This window comes from Numenius arquata, chromosome Z, assembly GCF_964106895.1.
Source record: "Numenius arquata chromosome Z, bNumArq3.hap1.1, whole genome shotgun sequence".
Taxonomy (NCBI): domain Eukaryota; kingdom Metazoa; phylum Chordata; class Aves; order Charadriiformes; family Scolopacidae; genus Numenius; species Numenius arquata.
In genome coordinates, this window is record NC_133616.1 from 35259878 (window position 1) to 35274045 (window position 14168).

Below are 14168 nucleotides of genomic sequence, written 5' to 3' on the forward strand. Positions count from 1 at the left end.
AACTCAAAATAAAAGCATTCATACTAATCTTTATTTCTCTTTCCATCAGCCCACCAAGCTTTAACAAAAAGCAAGGTAAGACACTAGTTCTACTAGCTGTAAAATAGTTTCTCTTCATATGTTCATAGGTATGTTGTTTTATTATATCAGAAATGTTTTATCATATTCAAACTCAACTTGATAGAAAACACTGAAATGTAAGAGAAGAGTGCCAACGGTGAAGTCACATTCTGGATCTAGCATCTCACTCCTCCATCAGAAAAAAGTTTAACACAGATCTTAGCATCCCCCCCCCCCGCCTCTAATTAGAAGAGTTCCTTCTCTTGAGCATCATCTTCCGCAGGAAAGAGAGACATCACTCAACACATGACAACAGAAAATCCTAGCATAAAGAAGGCAGGTTGCATTTTGCATTTGGCCCTTCTAACTCGTGTTAAAACTAGAGGTATAGAAAAGGAAAGACCTTTCATATTGAAGTGAAGACACAGGAATACTACTCCTTCCTTCCGCCCTCCCTCCCTAAAAGATGAAAGCATCTACTGCAAAAGACTGGGGGTTGCTGAATTACTAGCAAGAAGAGGTGACACTACCAATGTTTTTTCTAGCCATTACACTGCCCTCGGGGAATCAAACACTCTGAGGCAATGATGACCTGGAAATCAATACTGGGCCCTAAGAACAGCATTTTTCTGTAGAAAATCAAACTGTATGCAGGCAGAGAGTCTTCTGGTAATCATACCTTAAAAACAGAGCTACTTTCACAATTCTGCATTGAAATAAAAACATGTGACTTGATGAAAACAGAAAAAAAATATACGATTTTAAAAAATCCATTTAAATCACAATAATAATAACAATTATTATTATTATTTAGGATGTTGCTGCTTTACATAAAATGTCAATGCAATTTGTTTTTATTTTCCTTTCTCAGAACTGATAAAACTTATTTTCCCAGCCAAGAAAATCAATCTAAATTATAATAAATCAACCCCCAAGACTAGTCAATAATAAATCAATCCCTCTTTCAATGCATTTTGAACAGATTCTCTTCTTCAAACACCATTTAGGACTCACCAATCTCAGTGCAGTGAGAGTACTGAGACAGCCTGCCCCTCACAACCTCCAGAATCACACTATCTGTGCTAAGAGAAAGAACCAGGCAGCCTGAGACACAAAGCATAAGCACACGTAAGATAACATCACCAATGGACAAACTCTCTCTCATGGCACAAGATGGTTTTGTCCCATAGCAGCTTTTTCCCATGTTGTGGGCCAGGCTGACATACATGGCCTTAGCACGTATGTTAAATGCACAGTTTTAACAATGTGAGAGCTGCCCTTCAGGTAGCCCCTTTCTCCTCTCATTTTTGTCAACATCACAGCCTAACCGCTCTGCCAAAATTTCAGTTCACATGGGTTGCTGTCGTTGTCTTTCTACTTAGCACTTCCTATATAGCTCAGACATGCCCTCCCCCGAGGCTGTCACCTGTTCTAAAGGTTTTTAAGTTCCCTTTAACTACTATTCCTATCCATCCAGTCAAAATGCAATGATTCTTGGCAACTTATAAACATGGCTAGAAATGTGTAAAACAGAAACTTGTCACAAAATAAGAAACAAAGTGTACGCCTATAGGATTATGTTGAGGAACAGATTACAAACCATGAGATCTGGCATCTTTATCTTAATAGGCAGTACCAATACATCCCACAAAAAGCCAGTATCCATGACAGACTCACATGAGACTTCCCCAAGCTCATAGCAGAGCACATGCCCTGTCTTCATTTGTGAGCATCATCTGTTATGGACGAATGTTACCATTGACTAGGAAAGCAGCTATTATAGCTTTATGCTTTCACACAGGAGAGGTTAAAAACAATGATGGGTCCAGCTCAAGATCATATTCAATGATTTGACCACATTAACGGGTCCCTGCCATTTGCAGTATTGGGTTATTATTTTCAAGGGTTTACAGTATTCCTTCAAAAACAGCATGCTCTATACACAGGAAAGAGCTTTCAGCAGGACAAGCACATGACTATTGTATCTGTTATAGAAGAGACAAAGTGAAAAACAATCTTCATAAATTTTCATTTTCGATGTAAGATTCATTTATTCAGTCTTGATTCTTTGCTGAAATATGATATACACAGAAATTAATATACTAACAAAATATATTAAGATACTTCATCTTTCTCTTGGGTAAAGGATTCACGTAACACATGCTAACCTGCTTGTCTATTCTCAGTTGCAAATGACCAGGATGTCTGTCCCAGTCTGGTGACGAAGTCAGTCTATCAACTTGGCTATCATAAAACCAGTGCAGAATACAGAACAAAGCCAGGCTGTCGAACTCAAAGAAGCAAAACAAAAAATACAGACTGCAGGTTTTGCAGGAAGAAAGAGGAAAGAGAGGTACAAAGGAGAAAATTCACTCATGTTAAAAAAAAAAAAAAAAAAAGAAAATTAATTCATCGAACACAAGCTGCATTCTAATAAGCCTTTTGTAGAGATATTTATTATTAAGAACAACTGATGTTTATGTAAAGCACTTTTTGATTCAAAACCATTTCAGGTCTACTAAATGAGTAATACAGGAAGACAGGAGGATTAAGTCAGTTTTGCAGAACACTGAGAAGGAAAACTTTGATGTATTTTCATTTTCCCAAAAACTCTCACATCCTGTAGGTCATTCCATGACCCTAAGAGAAAAGGTTTCCTTTAGATTCTCTTTACAAAATAAATGGACTTTGGATTATACATATTTCCAGATTTTAATTAATATTAGTTAATACATAATATCAAAATAAGTATCACTCTAAATCACCTTCTCAAAAAGTCTAACGAATATTTCCCAACACCTTTAATTTGGAACTGGGAAGGCTGAGTCTCAGACAGAGCAGGATGATATTGCCATGCTTCCTCCATAATGTTCCTCCCTTTCTACCAACAGAGCTCAGAATACTTCAAAAATTAGTTAAGTAACAATATTTTCATAATACACAATAGATAACTGCAGAACCAGGAACAAAATAAAACCAAATCAGAGCAAAGGGGTTTAGGTTTTCATATGTCAGTGTTTTTTGCTATAACAATCATTCTAGCAACATTTCTAGCAAACAGAATGTATCAGCAAAACTTCTTTTGCTGAAAAGATTAGAAGCCTTCTAAGAATCAGGTAAAATATACTGCCAAAGCATTTATTTTTGCTTCTATTTCACCAGCTATGTCTAGAATCTGTGCCAGCACAGCCATGCAGAGAGCTACTATGTAGTCATGAGAAGACTAGTATTTATTCTTTGCATCTCACTATCCACAATATCAAGTACTTCCTAAAAGATACAGTATTTCTGACCTTGATGTCTTTTAATGAAGATGCAAAATTAAGAACTTTGCAGCCTTAGCCTCTAAAAATCACCAAAGCTAGCAGAAGAATTTATATGCTGCTTTATCGAATTATTTTTCTTCTGCTAGGATCTCACATAGACAATTTAATCACCGTTTCCTTATTTCTAGCAGTAATTGTACTCCTCCTGCTGGACAAACAGCAGCAATAACAATCAATCTCTGACTATCAATTACAAGACCCAAGAATACTATGAAGCATTATTCTGCTATAAGATCTGAAGTTGAAAGATTGTATCTCTATTGAAATTGCTTCCTCCATTAACTTTATACCTATCACCCTTACTGTACTAGACTTAATTAAAAATGTTTGTTTTGTTCTTACTTAAGTCTCTAAAGATAATAGCTTTAAAAAACACGAGTTTTCATCCAGAAGGAAATACTAACATGCATACAGTGATCATATTTTCATAATGCATTCATCAGTACTGTGATAAAATGATTATTTCACAACAGCATGAAAAGCAATTTTAATTCTACAGCTTCTGTGTTATGTAGTATTTTATATCCAAAGAATAAAAATTAAGATAAAGGCACACTGCCAAAAAATTCACAAGTATTTTTAATGAGCAAGAAGTAAGCTAATTCCAGATGGCTGTTTAGAAAAAATTATCCAGTTTTCTGAATTTGTGCTAAACGCTATCCCCTTCCAATTCAGAAAACGTTAAGCTCTTGGTTACAGCCAAAATTTTGACAAAGAATAGCACTTCCATGAAAGGTAGAAGGTACTGAAGTCTCTGGAATGCTGTGGTATTTCAGCTTTAATAGATATACAAGGACTAAAAAAAATTTTCACGATGCTTTCCTAAAATCGTAAGCAAATCGTCTCACTGGTCCCATCAAAACTATGTAATTCTGACAAATTATTCTGTGGAACAAAGTTACTCGGCATCACATCCTTAGCCACACTTTAAAAAATCAGCTTAAGTGGGCTCTGATGTCATCTTCAGATGACAGATATATTCCAGGTGGATGAAAAGCTGGACATGAGTCGATAATGTGTACCTGCAGAAAGCCAACCATATCCTGGGCTGCACCAAAAGAAGCATGGCCAGCAGGTCAAGGGAGGTGATTCTGCCCCACTACTTCTCTCTGGAGAGATCCCACCTGGAGCACTGCGTCTAGCTCTGGAGTCTTCAGCACAGGAAAGACATGGACCTGCTGGAGCGGGTCCAGAGGAGGGCCACAAAAATTACCAGAGGGATGGAGTACCTCTCCTGTGAGGACAGGCTGAGAGAGCTGGGGTTATTCACCCTGGAGAAGAAAGGCTTTGGGGAGATCTTATTGAAGCCTTTCAGTACTTAAAGGGCCCCTACAAGAAAGATGGGGACAAACTGTTTAGAAAAGAGGGTAGATTTAGACTAGATATAAGGAAGAAATTTTTTACAGTAAGGATGCTGAAACACTGGCTTAGGTTGCCCAGAGAGGTGATAGATTCCAACATTCAAGGTCCAGCTGGATGGGACTCTGAGCAACCTGATCTAGTTGAAAATGTCCCTGCTCATTGCAGAGGGGTTGGATAAGATTTAAGTCCCTTCCAACTCAAACTATTATATGATTCTATGATATATTGACTAGACACCCAGACAAATTACTCTTAATTTTATGTACTTCAGTGTGTGCCCCCCAATCCTGCAGCTGAAAAACTGAGAAAGCTAAATACTATTCCGTGTAATACTAGACTTAACAAAGGTCTGAACAACCCACATCTGCTGTGTCTACTAAGGTATAAACACATTTATCTCTCTGGGGCACAGAATCTTATATACTATAACACAGAACCACCTTTTCAAAAGGAAGAGTGTCATCTGAAGTGTCCATATATGCAAATTGATAAAGCTAAAAACCTCACAGCTGAAACAAAACAGAACTAAACAGAACAAAAAGTACTCCGTTTTTTCTATGACTCCGTGTAAATTTTGGCAGCGAAACATGTGAACCTGATCCACTCTTCAGGCAACTACATTAAACAGGGTTAAAATAATTATTGCTTATGTATTCTGCCTCCTAACCTGTCACATCTTCTAAAGGGTAGATATTAAAAGTAGGCCTCTCTCCAAAATTCTTTGAATTAACCCAGTTAAATCATCAAGAACAAAGTTTTATATGTATTCATTTTTTGAACTGTTATTATTAATAAATATTTATTATTACCTCTTTAGAGGTTGTAAACTATCTGAAGTAAACATGATTTCCCTATTCCTCTCTTGCACAGACCAAGCAAATAATTTGGTTCCATTTCATCATGTTTTTAAAAAGCAGGGCTAACAAACAGAACTTGGGTTCATTATCTAAACACAGTGCAAGCTAGAACATTCAGAGGACTCTCACAATCAAAAGGAAATATTCTTCCATTAAGTTACACTATTAGAGAAGCAGAACCAATTTCAGACAAAGATTTTATCTTTGGAAAATAACACTCCTTCTAGAAGCACTGCAATACCCAATCCAGTATACAGATCAGTATCACTGAGAAGCCTTTGCACTTGAAACCTGCAAACCCTGTGCACAGGAAGCCTTCTGAATACAGAAAATATAGAAGATTTCTCTGTCCAGAAATACAGTAGGTTAACAATTTATAAATTAAAAAGAAGTTTACAAAACTACTGAAACTAGAAGCAAATGCATTTACAGTTAGTTACCTTTCAAAAACGTTAAATTTCCAAAAACCAAAAATGTAACATATTCATAAGAAATTTTACTTAGGTGACGGATTTCTTCACTAATACAGAAAGACTGCAATTTCATATCCCTTTTAACTTGAATGCAGCTACAACAAATCAAAATAGCTCTCTCCAATCTCACAATGCCTGTGAAACAAGGTGAATATTAAAAGCTTATCTGCAAAAAACTGGAAACTAAGTGAAAAATGTGAGTACCCCATTTTAAGAGACACATTTTACAGGTTTGTCTCAGTTTACAAGGCAGTGTCTATGGAAAGATGCTCCAAGCAGAGAGCAAATTCTTCTCTTTTCTGTATTTCTAGAGTTCCTTAAACCATTTAAATGGAAATATTCATATAGATTAAAAAAAATTTAAAATTAAATTCCTTTAGAATAGAAGCTATTCTAAGACAGATTTGCAAAAATCCTCAACTTTGCCACATTCCATATAATAAAAAGTTGGTATCTCTGAACTTGAACATAACGCTTTTATTAGTTCTGGATGATCCAAGGAGTATAGTCCTCCTACATTTTCAGCTCTCCTTTGACACAACACCTTCACATACACTACAGACTGACATGGGAGCAAATAAGCTTGGAAGGCTATGCCCCGTTCTTCTCCAGAAGAATTTTTCAGGAAATTAAAATTTTTATTTTATAGCATTTAGGATAAAAAAATAACATAGCAAACTGAAGTTCTTCAATAAAATGGAAAACACGACTTGCCTTACCCGTAACCAAAGGCCAGTCTCCAGCAGCCTTGAAAGACAGGTGTGACCCATCAGCAGAGAGTATGCTGGAGTGTCACATCGATATAGAACAAAAAAAAAGAAACCTGCAGCACTTCAGTACTTGGAAAAGATCTCAACAAAATTTAGAGTAAACCATCAATTTCTGGGATGGTCTTAGCTGTTTCACTTAGGACATCTGGAATGTTATCTAATTTTGAATTGTTTTAAACTTGTTTTCTAGGTTTTTCTCTTTAGTGCACTTGCATTTGTTACAGTCCAGTACAAATACAAAGTCCATTTCAGATTTGAGGCAGAAATTTTTAGTTTCTTTATGAGCAAGATCTCATAACATTTTCTTCAAAAGAAAGAACATCAGCTTTGCTATTCTAGCACTTCCAACCATTCAGTAACTTTCAAGCAAACCTCTTGAATATTCTGAACATTACAGATAATAGACATAAATGAGCACCAGACACAGAGACTTTACAACTTCAGATCCATAGTGGAAGAAATTCCGTATTTTTTTCACTCTATTCCAATCTGTAAGTACATTTTCCCTGTGTGCTCGACTCCATTTCTCATGACAACATGTTGAAATATGATAATAGCATGGAGTCCAAGTAAAACAAACGAAATGTAATTCTCCCTTATGACCTTTTCAGAGCAACACAAAATATTGCTTCAAAACCAATGGACATTTTTTTCTCCTTTCAGAATGATCACGTTTTTTTCTCATTTTTCTGGGAATATCAACATTTTTAAATAGGGACTTAGGATAGATGTATACTCTGCACAGATTATAGGTTTACTTCGCAGAAAGTAAAAAGAAATTCGAATATGCCTAAAGTAGTTACCTTGCTTCTTCCCAGCACTCACTAATGACTTCTGAAGAAACCTAACCATTTCCATCCTCCTTTCCTAGATTTCTAAGAAAACCAACATTGTGTTTTTAACACATAAAAATCATATACCCTTTTAGAATGATACTTACTTACCATAAATCAGTTTGCTCACTTGATAACATACACCTAGATGAACTCTCCACTGTTAACCAATTGAGCCAGCAGAAACACATAGTAACTAGATACCAAAATAAATTACATTGCAGTACTAGGTATTTATTCACTTTGTAGAGAAAACAGATTCTTACCCAGTTTTCTTTTTTCAGAGGGAAAAAGTAGTAGAAATGGCAGAAATCAAGTATCAGTGTATAGGAACTAAGGATCTGTGTGTAGAAACAGAGCTGTAAAAATAGCCAGTGATTGTCTTCACCAACACAATTATTAATCCTGCAGAGAAACAAAGTGTACATATAAAGACAAAAAATATAACGACTTTAAGACTGCATTTATGATATGCAGTTACTGTGAATAAGAGAAGTTATAATAGAGGTTATAAGAATATTAGAAGTTATGAGCAAACATAAGAACTACTGATTAATCACTCCATTCTTAATCAAAGTGACAGTCTGTATGTTAGAAATGACAGTTACTGTAAAGGGTGATTTCCTTATACTGCCATTAAAAGTTACATTACTTAGATCACAGCTTAGAATAGGTGACATATTTCTCCATATTTTCATGTAGCAGAGATATTCCTACAATGTTAAGTAAAACTCAAGTAACAAAATTATTTTTTTAAAGTCTGCAAAATTTCATAGTAATATTTATTATCTTCTGCTAGTCAACATATTTCACTGGTTGTAAACTGTGTAAAGTCCAAAAACTGGAAATGCAAATAGATAGTTTGAAATAAATGTGATCACAGGGTACCTCAATGACAAATGAGCATGATTTAAGGAAGGAGCCTAGGAAACAGAAGACAGAACAGGCACCTCCATTCAGACTCCTGCATACTCCCAACATAACGGAGTAAAGGAATCACAAGGATTCAAAAATATTACGTACCAGATTCAAAACCTTTGAAATCCAGGTCTAGTCTGCTTCACAGAAGTTACATTGATGCAAAAGATGTGGTCAGGTCACAATTTCATATAAGCATTGGCACAAACATCAGTACAAAGCTAAGCCATAACAACAAAAGCACTGTATTGGCACTATTTTCTGAAGCAGTGATTGACAAAAAGGGTAGTTTGACAAATCGCTAATCAACATAGGAGAATCCTGATGTCAATTCTGTCCTCTGCAGTTCATCATTGCTGTCTTGTTGGAAATGGTACTACAGAACTACTGAAAGAAATGTTTGATTTCATTGAAGCTACAAACAATTCAGCCAGATAAGTTCATTTTGACTGAAACTAGTTAGAAAACACCAAAACAAGCAATTTCACTACAAAATCAGAGAGGCTATGACAATCAGGGCATAGTATGAGTCTATAACATTTTCTATCCAGCACAGATATTTGGTAAACTAAAAACCAAAAACTGTCTAAAACCTTGATCTATTTTTATTATTATGAAGAGCATCCCCTCTTATGTTAAAATTGTAATCTTTTCTTTCAATCCAAGAAACCTGAATATTGTTTAATTTCCTACAAAAAATATTTTTTTCCAGCATCAAAAAATAAACTGCAACAAATGATATAAATCTGCTATCTACAAATTAATTATGTTGAGATCAGTTTTAGGAGTAAAAACTCCCATTCTTTAAACAAAAGATGTGAATTTTCCTAAACTATATGGCATATAACAATTTGACAATGATTAAATGTTACACTGCTCTTACTGTCAATTTTACTTGCAGACATAAGAATGTCTCAAAGCTGTTCTTTTCCTGCTCTAAATGCCTAAATGATTGAGCACTACTAGGACAGAAATATGACAAATGAGCAATAGTCAAGACCATGAACTTTGAAATTATTCACTAAAACAACAGCAGATTGTTAGAACGAATGTCCTGGTCTTACCATGGACAGTGGTGATCCATCCTCCTCACACAATGTCCACAACGACTGCAATGGTGTGAACGCTTTGGTCTCATCATATTGCATTTGTTACATAATTCCCAATATTCTCGTTCTAGGTGAAAATTTAAAGATACCTTAGAGAGATTTAAACTCAGTACAGCATGCTAATGATAAATCTATATAGTACTGATTCAAAGAGAAAAAAAAAAAATCTTACTATGATCTGAGAAAGGTAGGCAGCATATAAAAAACTTTTTTTCCCACTGCCAACTTAATTAAACAGGAAAAACATTACTGCCACTCTCTGCCAGTTTTCTTCTCCGAAACCCTCTCTCCTTCTATATATTTCTAGGGAGTAATTACTATGGCACAAAAGATGCCACTCAAACAAGGAAGACCATAATTCAATTCTCTTCTTACGTGTCTACTGTGAAAAAACAGATCTGCTAGACAGAGCCACCCCACAATCTCCCTGCCATTCCAAAACCTCCTGAGGAAGTACTGCTACTTGAATTTGTCACAGCTAGCTAACTACAGTAAAATATACAATGAACCCTTTAGGAGCATCTCCCATCTCAAAGCATTTTAAGACATGCATCTCACAACATGCAATGTTACACATAAGACAACCAAAAAACAGACAGAGGATAGGCTTGTATTTAAAAATACGCACTATTTTGGATGCCCAGTGTGAAATTCTTTAAGCTGATCTCCAGAGATACTGAGTAGCTGAAACTTCCAGGAGCTACTATTATTCAGGTTAGCTATCATTTATCTCAAATTGCAAATTTATCTTCAAATTATAAGAAAACTTTGAAAATGAGAATTCAAATGATACATTCAGAAAGTTCATCTTCACATGGGAAACAAACCACACCAACACTGTAATACTTCTATTAACAAAACCATACACTTTCTGTCTTGAAGGAAAATAGGGGCATGACTGAGAATCTTAAATACTTTGTCTGGTTGTTTTTACCTAAATAGAACTTTTTTGATGCAGAGAAATCTCTTGAATTGCACAGGGAAAATAAATAAGCTTAGATTTTAGAGTAGGACATTCTGAAATTTTATATAGTAAAGCACTGTCCCTATGGAAACAAAATACAGTTGAATTCAGCACTTCTGAGCCACCTGCAGGCAACTCTAATCTTGTCTTTCTTGCTGTAGAGTAACATTTCGACAGTGGAAGTAAAGAAGCCCAATATCTGAGATCATTAAACTAGTAATAATGCCAGATGGAAAGTGATTTACAATCTGTTCCCACAAATCCAGTGTCACAAAGGTGTCACTCCCTAACAGGGTAGCTACCAGCAGAGCCCAGAAACACCCCAACTTCATTTTTGGATACAGTTTATACCGTGCAAAAAAGTATCTTCCTCTCAACGTAGAGAATACCACAGAAGTGCTACTTTAGAAAGTACAAAATCTCTGATATAGCCCACACCAAATCACAGTATCAATGTCACAGTCAAGCCTAAGTGTTCCATTTTCAGAAGTATCTATAAAGTACCATTGATATATGAAATGAATGGAGCATGAAGAGGTTGGAGAGCCATTCAAAAGGATCTCTTAAAAAAGAAACATTTGTGCACAACGGGAATTTGTACTGGTCCTGGTATTTTGCAGGTAAATCAACATCCAGTCATTGTAATGTCATTCTCTGTAACTATACTGAGAGTCTTCATTCTCCAGCTCAGGTTGCAGAACCCATGTTGTTCTTCCTGCAGCAAGAACTCTTGACCACAGGGCCCAAGCCTGAGCTGCTTCTCATTTTACTGGATCGAAGTCTCAGGTACCAGAAAGAACATTGACAGATTTTCTGCAATCAGTGTTTCACATCTGAATCCCAGAGAGATACATCCCTTCCTGCTATCTGTTGCCTAGTTTGTGCACGTCATAACAGCAGTGCTGAGGCTAAACAGATCATGTTTCCAAACATATCACCTTGGATTCTCACTAACATCAGGAAGAGAGAGCAAAATGTTACCCCTGGCATCCACCACATTTGCAAGACAAGCCTGAAATATTCACCCCTCGCTGCATTTGATACATTTCCTACATTCAAAAAGTGTTTTCTGTTAGTGTGACAAAACCCAGGCTGTTTAATAGCCCTACTCCATTCTAAACTGCTATGTAAAAGCTCTATGCATTAGACAAGCACTTTAATAGCATCAAATAGTTCATAAAAATGTTGGCTTTCTCTGTGGAGAAAGGTTTCAAATTCCCTCCAATTTTTAGAGAATCAGATGCCATACAGGAATTTCGTGATAAATTCACTAGGACAGAAGTTGCTACTCTATAGCAGGCAATGTGATCAGTATCACATTTGTTTGGTTAACAGGCCATACAAACACAAGTCACCAAAAAAAATGTGTAAAAAATGCACAGGTAAAATCCAGCATAAGAGTACCTTCTACCACCACTTTCAACATCTTATAAATTTACTTAGAAAAAAGCTGTAGAATTACAATGATTAACCATCTCTAAACATTTTTTATTAAATATTATCATGTTAGAAGTATATGCAATGTTTGGAAGCCCAGAATGCAAAAAGATTCTTCCCATAGAAAAGTTTCCTAGCAGAAGTTCCTACATAACTAAACTTCTGATGGTATACCAGTTTTGAAAAAGAAGTTTTGAGTCTACACAAGGGAAAGTGCTAGAACTTTACAAGTTTAACAGTGACATACCGATTTGAATTTCATTAACAATATAGGCTTCAACAGAGACAGCTCATGGTTTCCATCAAATCTCACAAAAACAAATTGATTCCTAAATATTTTGAGGACATTAAAATAACCTTTATTCAATTACACAGAAACAACGTACCTGCAATTGGTATCTTTGGGTTTTCAGGTAGCTTTCCTGGATCAGCTACTGAGGCTCTTAGTAATGAAGCTATACAAAACAATGAGCAGAAGTAATAACCTGAAAAAATAAATAAGCATTTGTTAGTCTTTTTCAGATGTACTCAGCACTGAGTTGGAAATTACTCAGCTTTCTCATTCAATTCCAGATATGTTTTTGGTACTACACATTCTACCACATTAAGTATTCCCCCGTCTTAAAAAGGGAGAGGAAAAGGTAGCAGTGAACAGTGTTTTGACAGCACCAGAAGGATGCCACTATGATCTTACTACTGTATTTAAGAAGTAGTTCCTCCACTGTCTTATCAAATAAGCACCAATCATTCAACACTTCAAAGTCTCTACATGAAAGGACATTCCCAACAGTCCATCTTCACTTTAAATTTGGTTGCAGTTATAATTCAAGCCTTTTCCCCAGCAAAACCTTTTAGCATAACTCATATTAGCTGACCCATCCAGGGATGTATGAAAAAACTAAAAAAACTCAGTTTGTCAACCATCAGTTCTACCACCCCAAATTTTGACAGGCACTAAGAATTGTGGGCCTGAAATTCTATCAACAAGTTCTAGCTACATGATCTGAAAGCTGTATTAATGCTTTTCCCCAGTTTCCACACAAACAAGTTTTACCGTAACACCTCTGAAACGAAGGAAACGTCTCAGCTTCTCAGAATATAAAAATGTAGGCTCCACCCAAGTACTCTTATCCTTTATCTTATTGTTTATCTTTATCCTTCACCTTATTCTGTATTTTCTGACCTTTCTCATGTACGTTAACTACTGCCCAAAGATCCTACTTTTACTAGTAGAAAAAAGGGCTAAGTTAAATTGACTTACACAAAATTGCCACAACTGAAATATGTCCTTCTTCATAGTGAGGAAAAAGGATGACTTTTGGAATGAAGATTGTATTGTACAGCCAGACAAAGATAATCAGGCCCATGCAGCACCAACCCTGAGGGTCAACCACAAAGTGAATTCGTCGTCCCATTGAACACAAACAGGTAATAATCTGTCACAACCCAGGAAAAAAAGATTATCCTAGAGAGATAAATAAATATTTTAAAAAAAAAAAAAAAGAGTAAATTAACCAGTATCACGCATCCTACAGGGTTCCACATACATTCAAATAGGAAAAAAAAAGTCAGCTATTGACTTAAGGAATTAAATGAAAACTTACAGACATTCCACATACACTGTTCAAGTAACAGGAAGAGAAACATTTTATTATTTCATTAGTAAGTTATATCTCACTAAAAAGTAACATTTATCATCAAGATTCTAGTGTAATAGTGTTCCCATTCAAGTAGAGTATTGTGCTTACTTTTATCCTAAAAATCCATCAAATTTGCTAACATTTGTTTTGTAAACTGATGTTGCATACTGAGTACAGCTACTGTACCCTTAAAGTTGGTTTTAAGTCCATAATCATAAAAACTACTTAGACCTATATTTACTATTCTTTTTAAATTTTAGTTACTGCATGCACCATAGCCTGTTGTATACATGGTATTAATATACTACACATGTATGTTCAGTCTCTAGACATATAAATGAAGTAGTATTATACTCCTGAATCTGCCAGTTCTTAATGTGCCTCTGTTGTAAGTTAGCTTTGGTAACCTGCAGGTTTAG

At 35.7% G+C, this 14168-nt stretch overlaps 1 protein-coding gene across 1 annotated transcript in view; it reads right to left on the bottom strand.

The window, feature by feature from the left end:
• The window catches only part of ZDHHC21 (zDHHC palmitoyltransferase 21), a 29700-nt gene extending 16176 nt beyond the window's left edge, over positions 1-13524 (bottom strand). The window contains exons 1-5 of the mRNA XM_074166664.1: positions 13488-13524; positions 13371-13400; positions 12496-12594; positions 9664-9775; positions 7948-8086 (exon numbers count right to left, since the gene is read on the bottom strand). Of these exons, the coding sequence (XP_074022765.1) occupies positions 7948-8086; positions 9664-9775; positions 12496-12594; positions 13371-13400; positions 13488-13524 (417 nt within the window). The remainder of the gene's footprint in view (positions 1-7947; positions 8087-9663; positions 9776-12495; positions 12595-13370; positions 13401-13487) is intronic.
• Between the last annotated feature and the right edge of the window lie 644 nt (positions 13525-14168).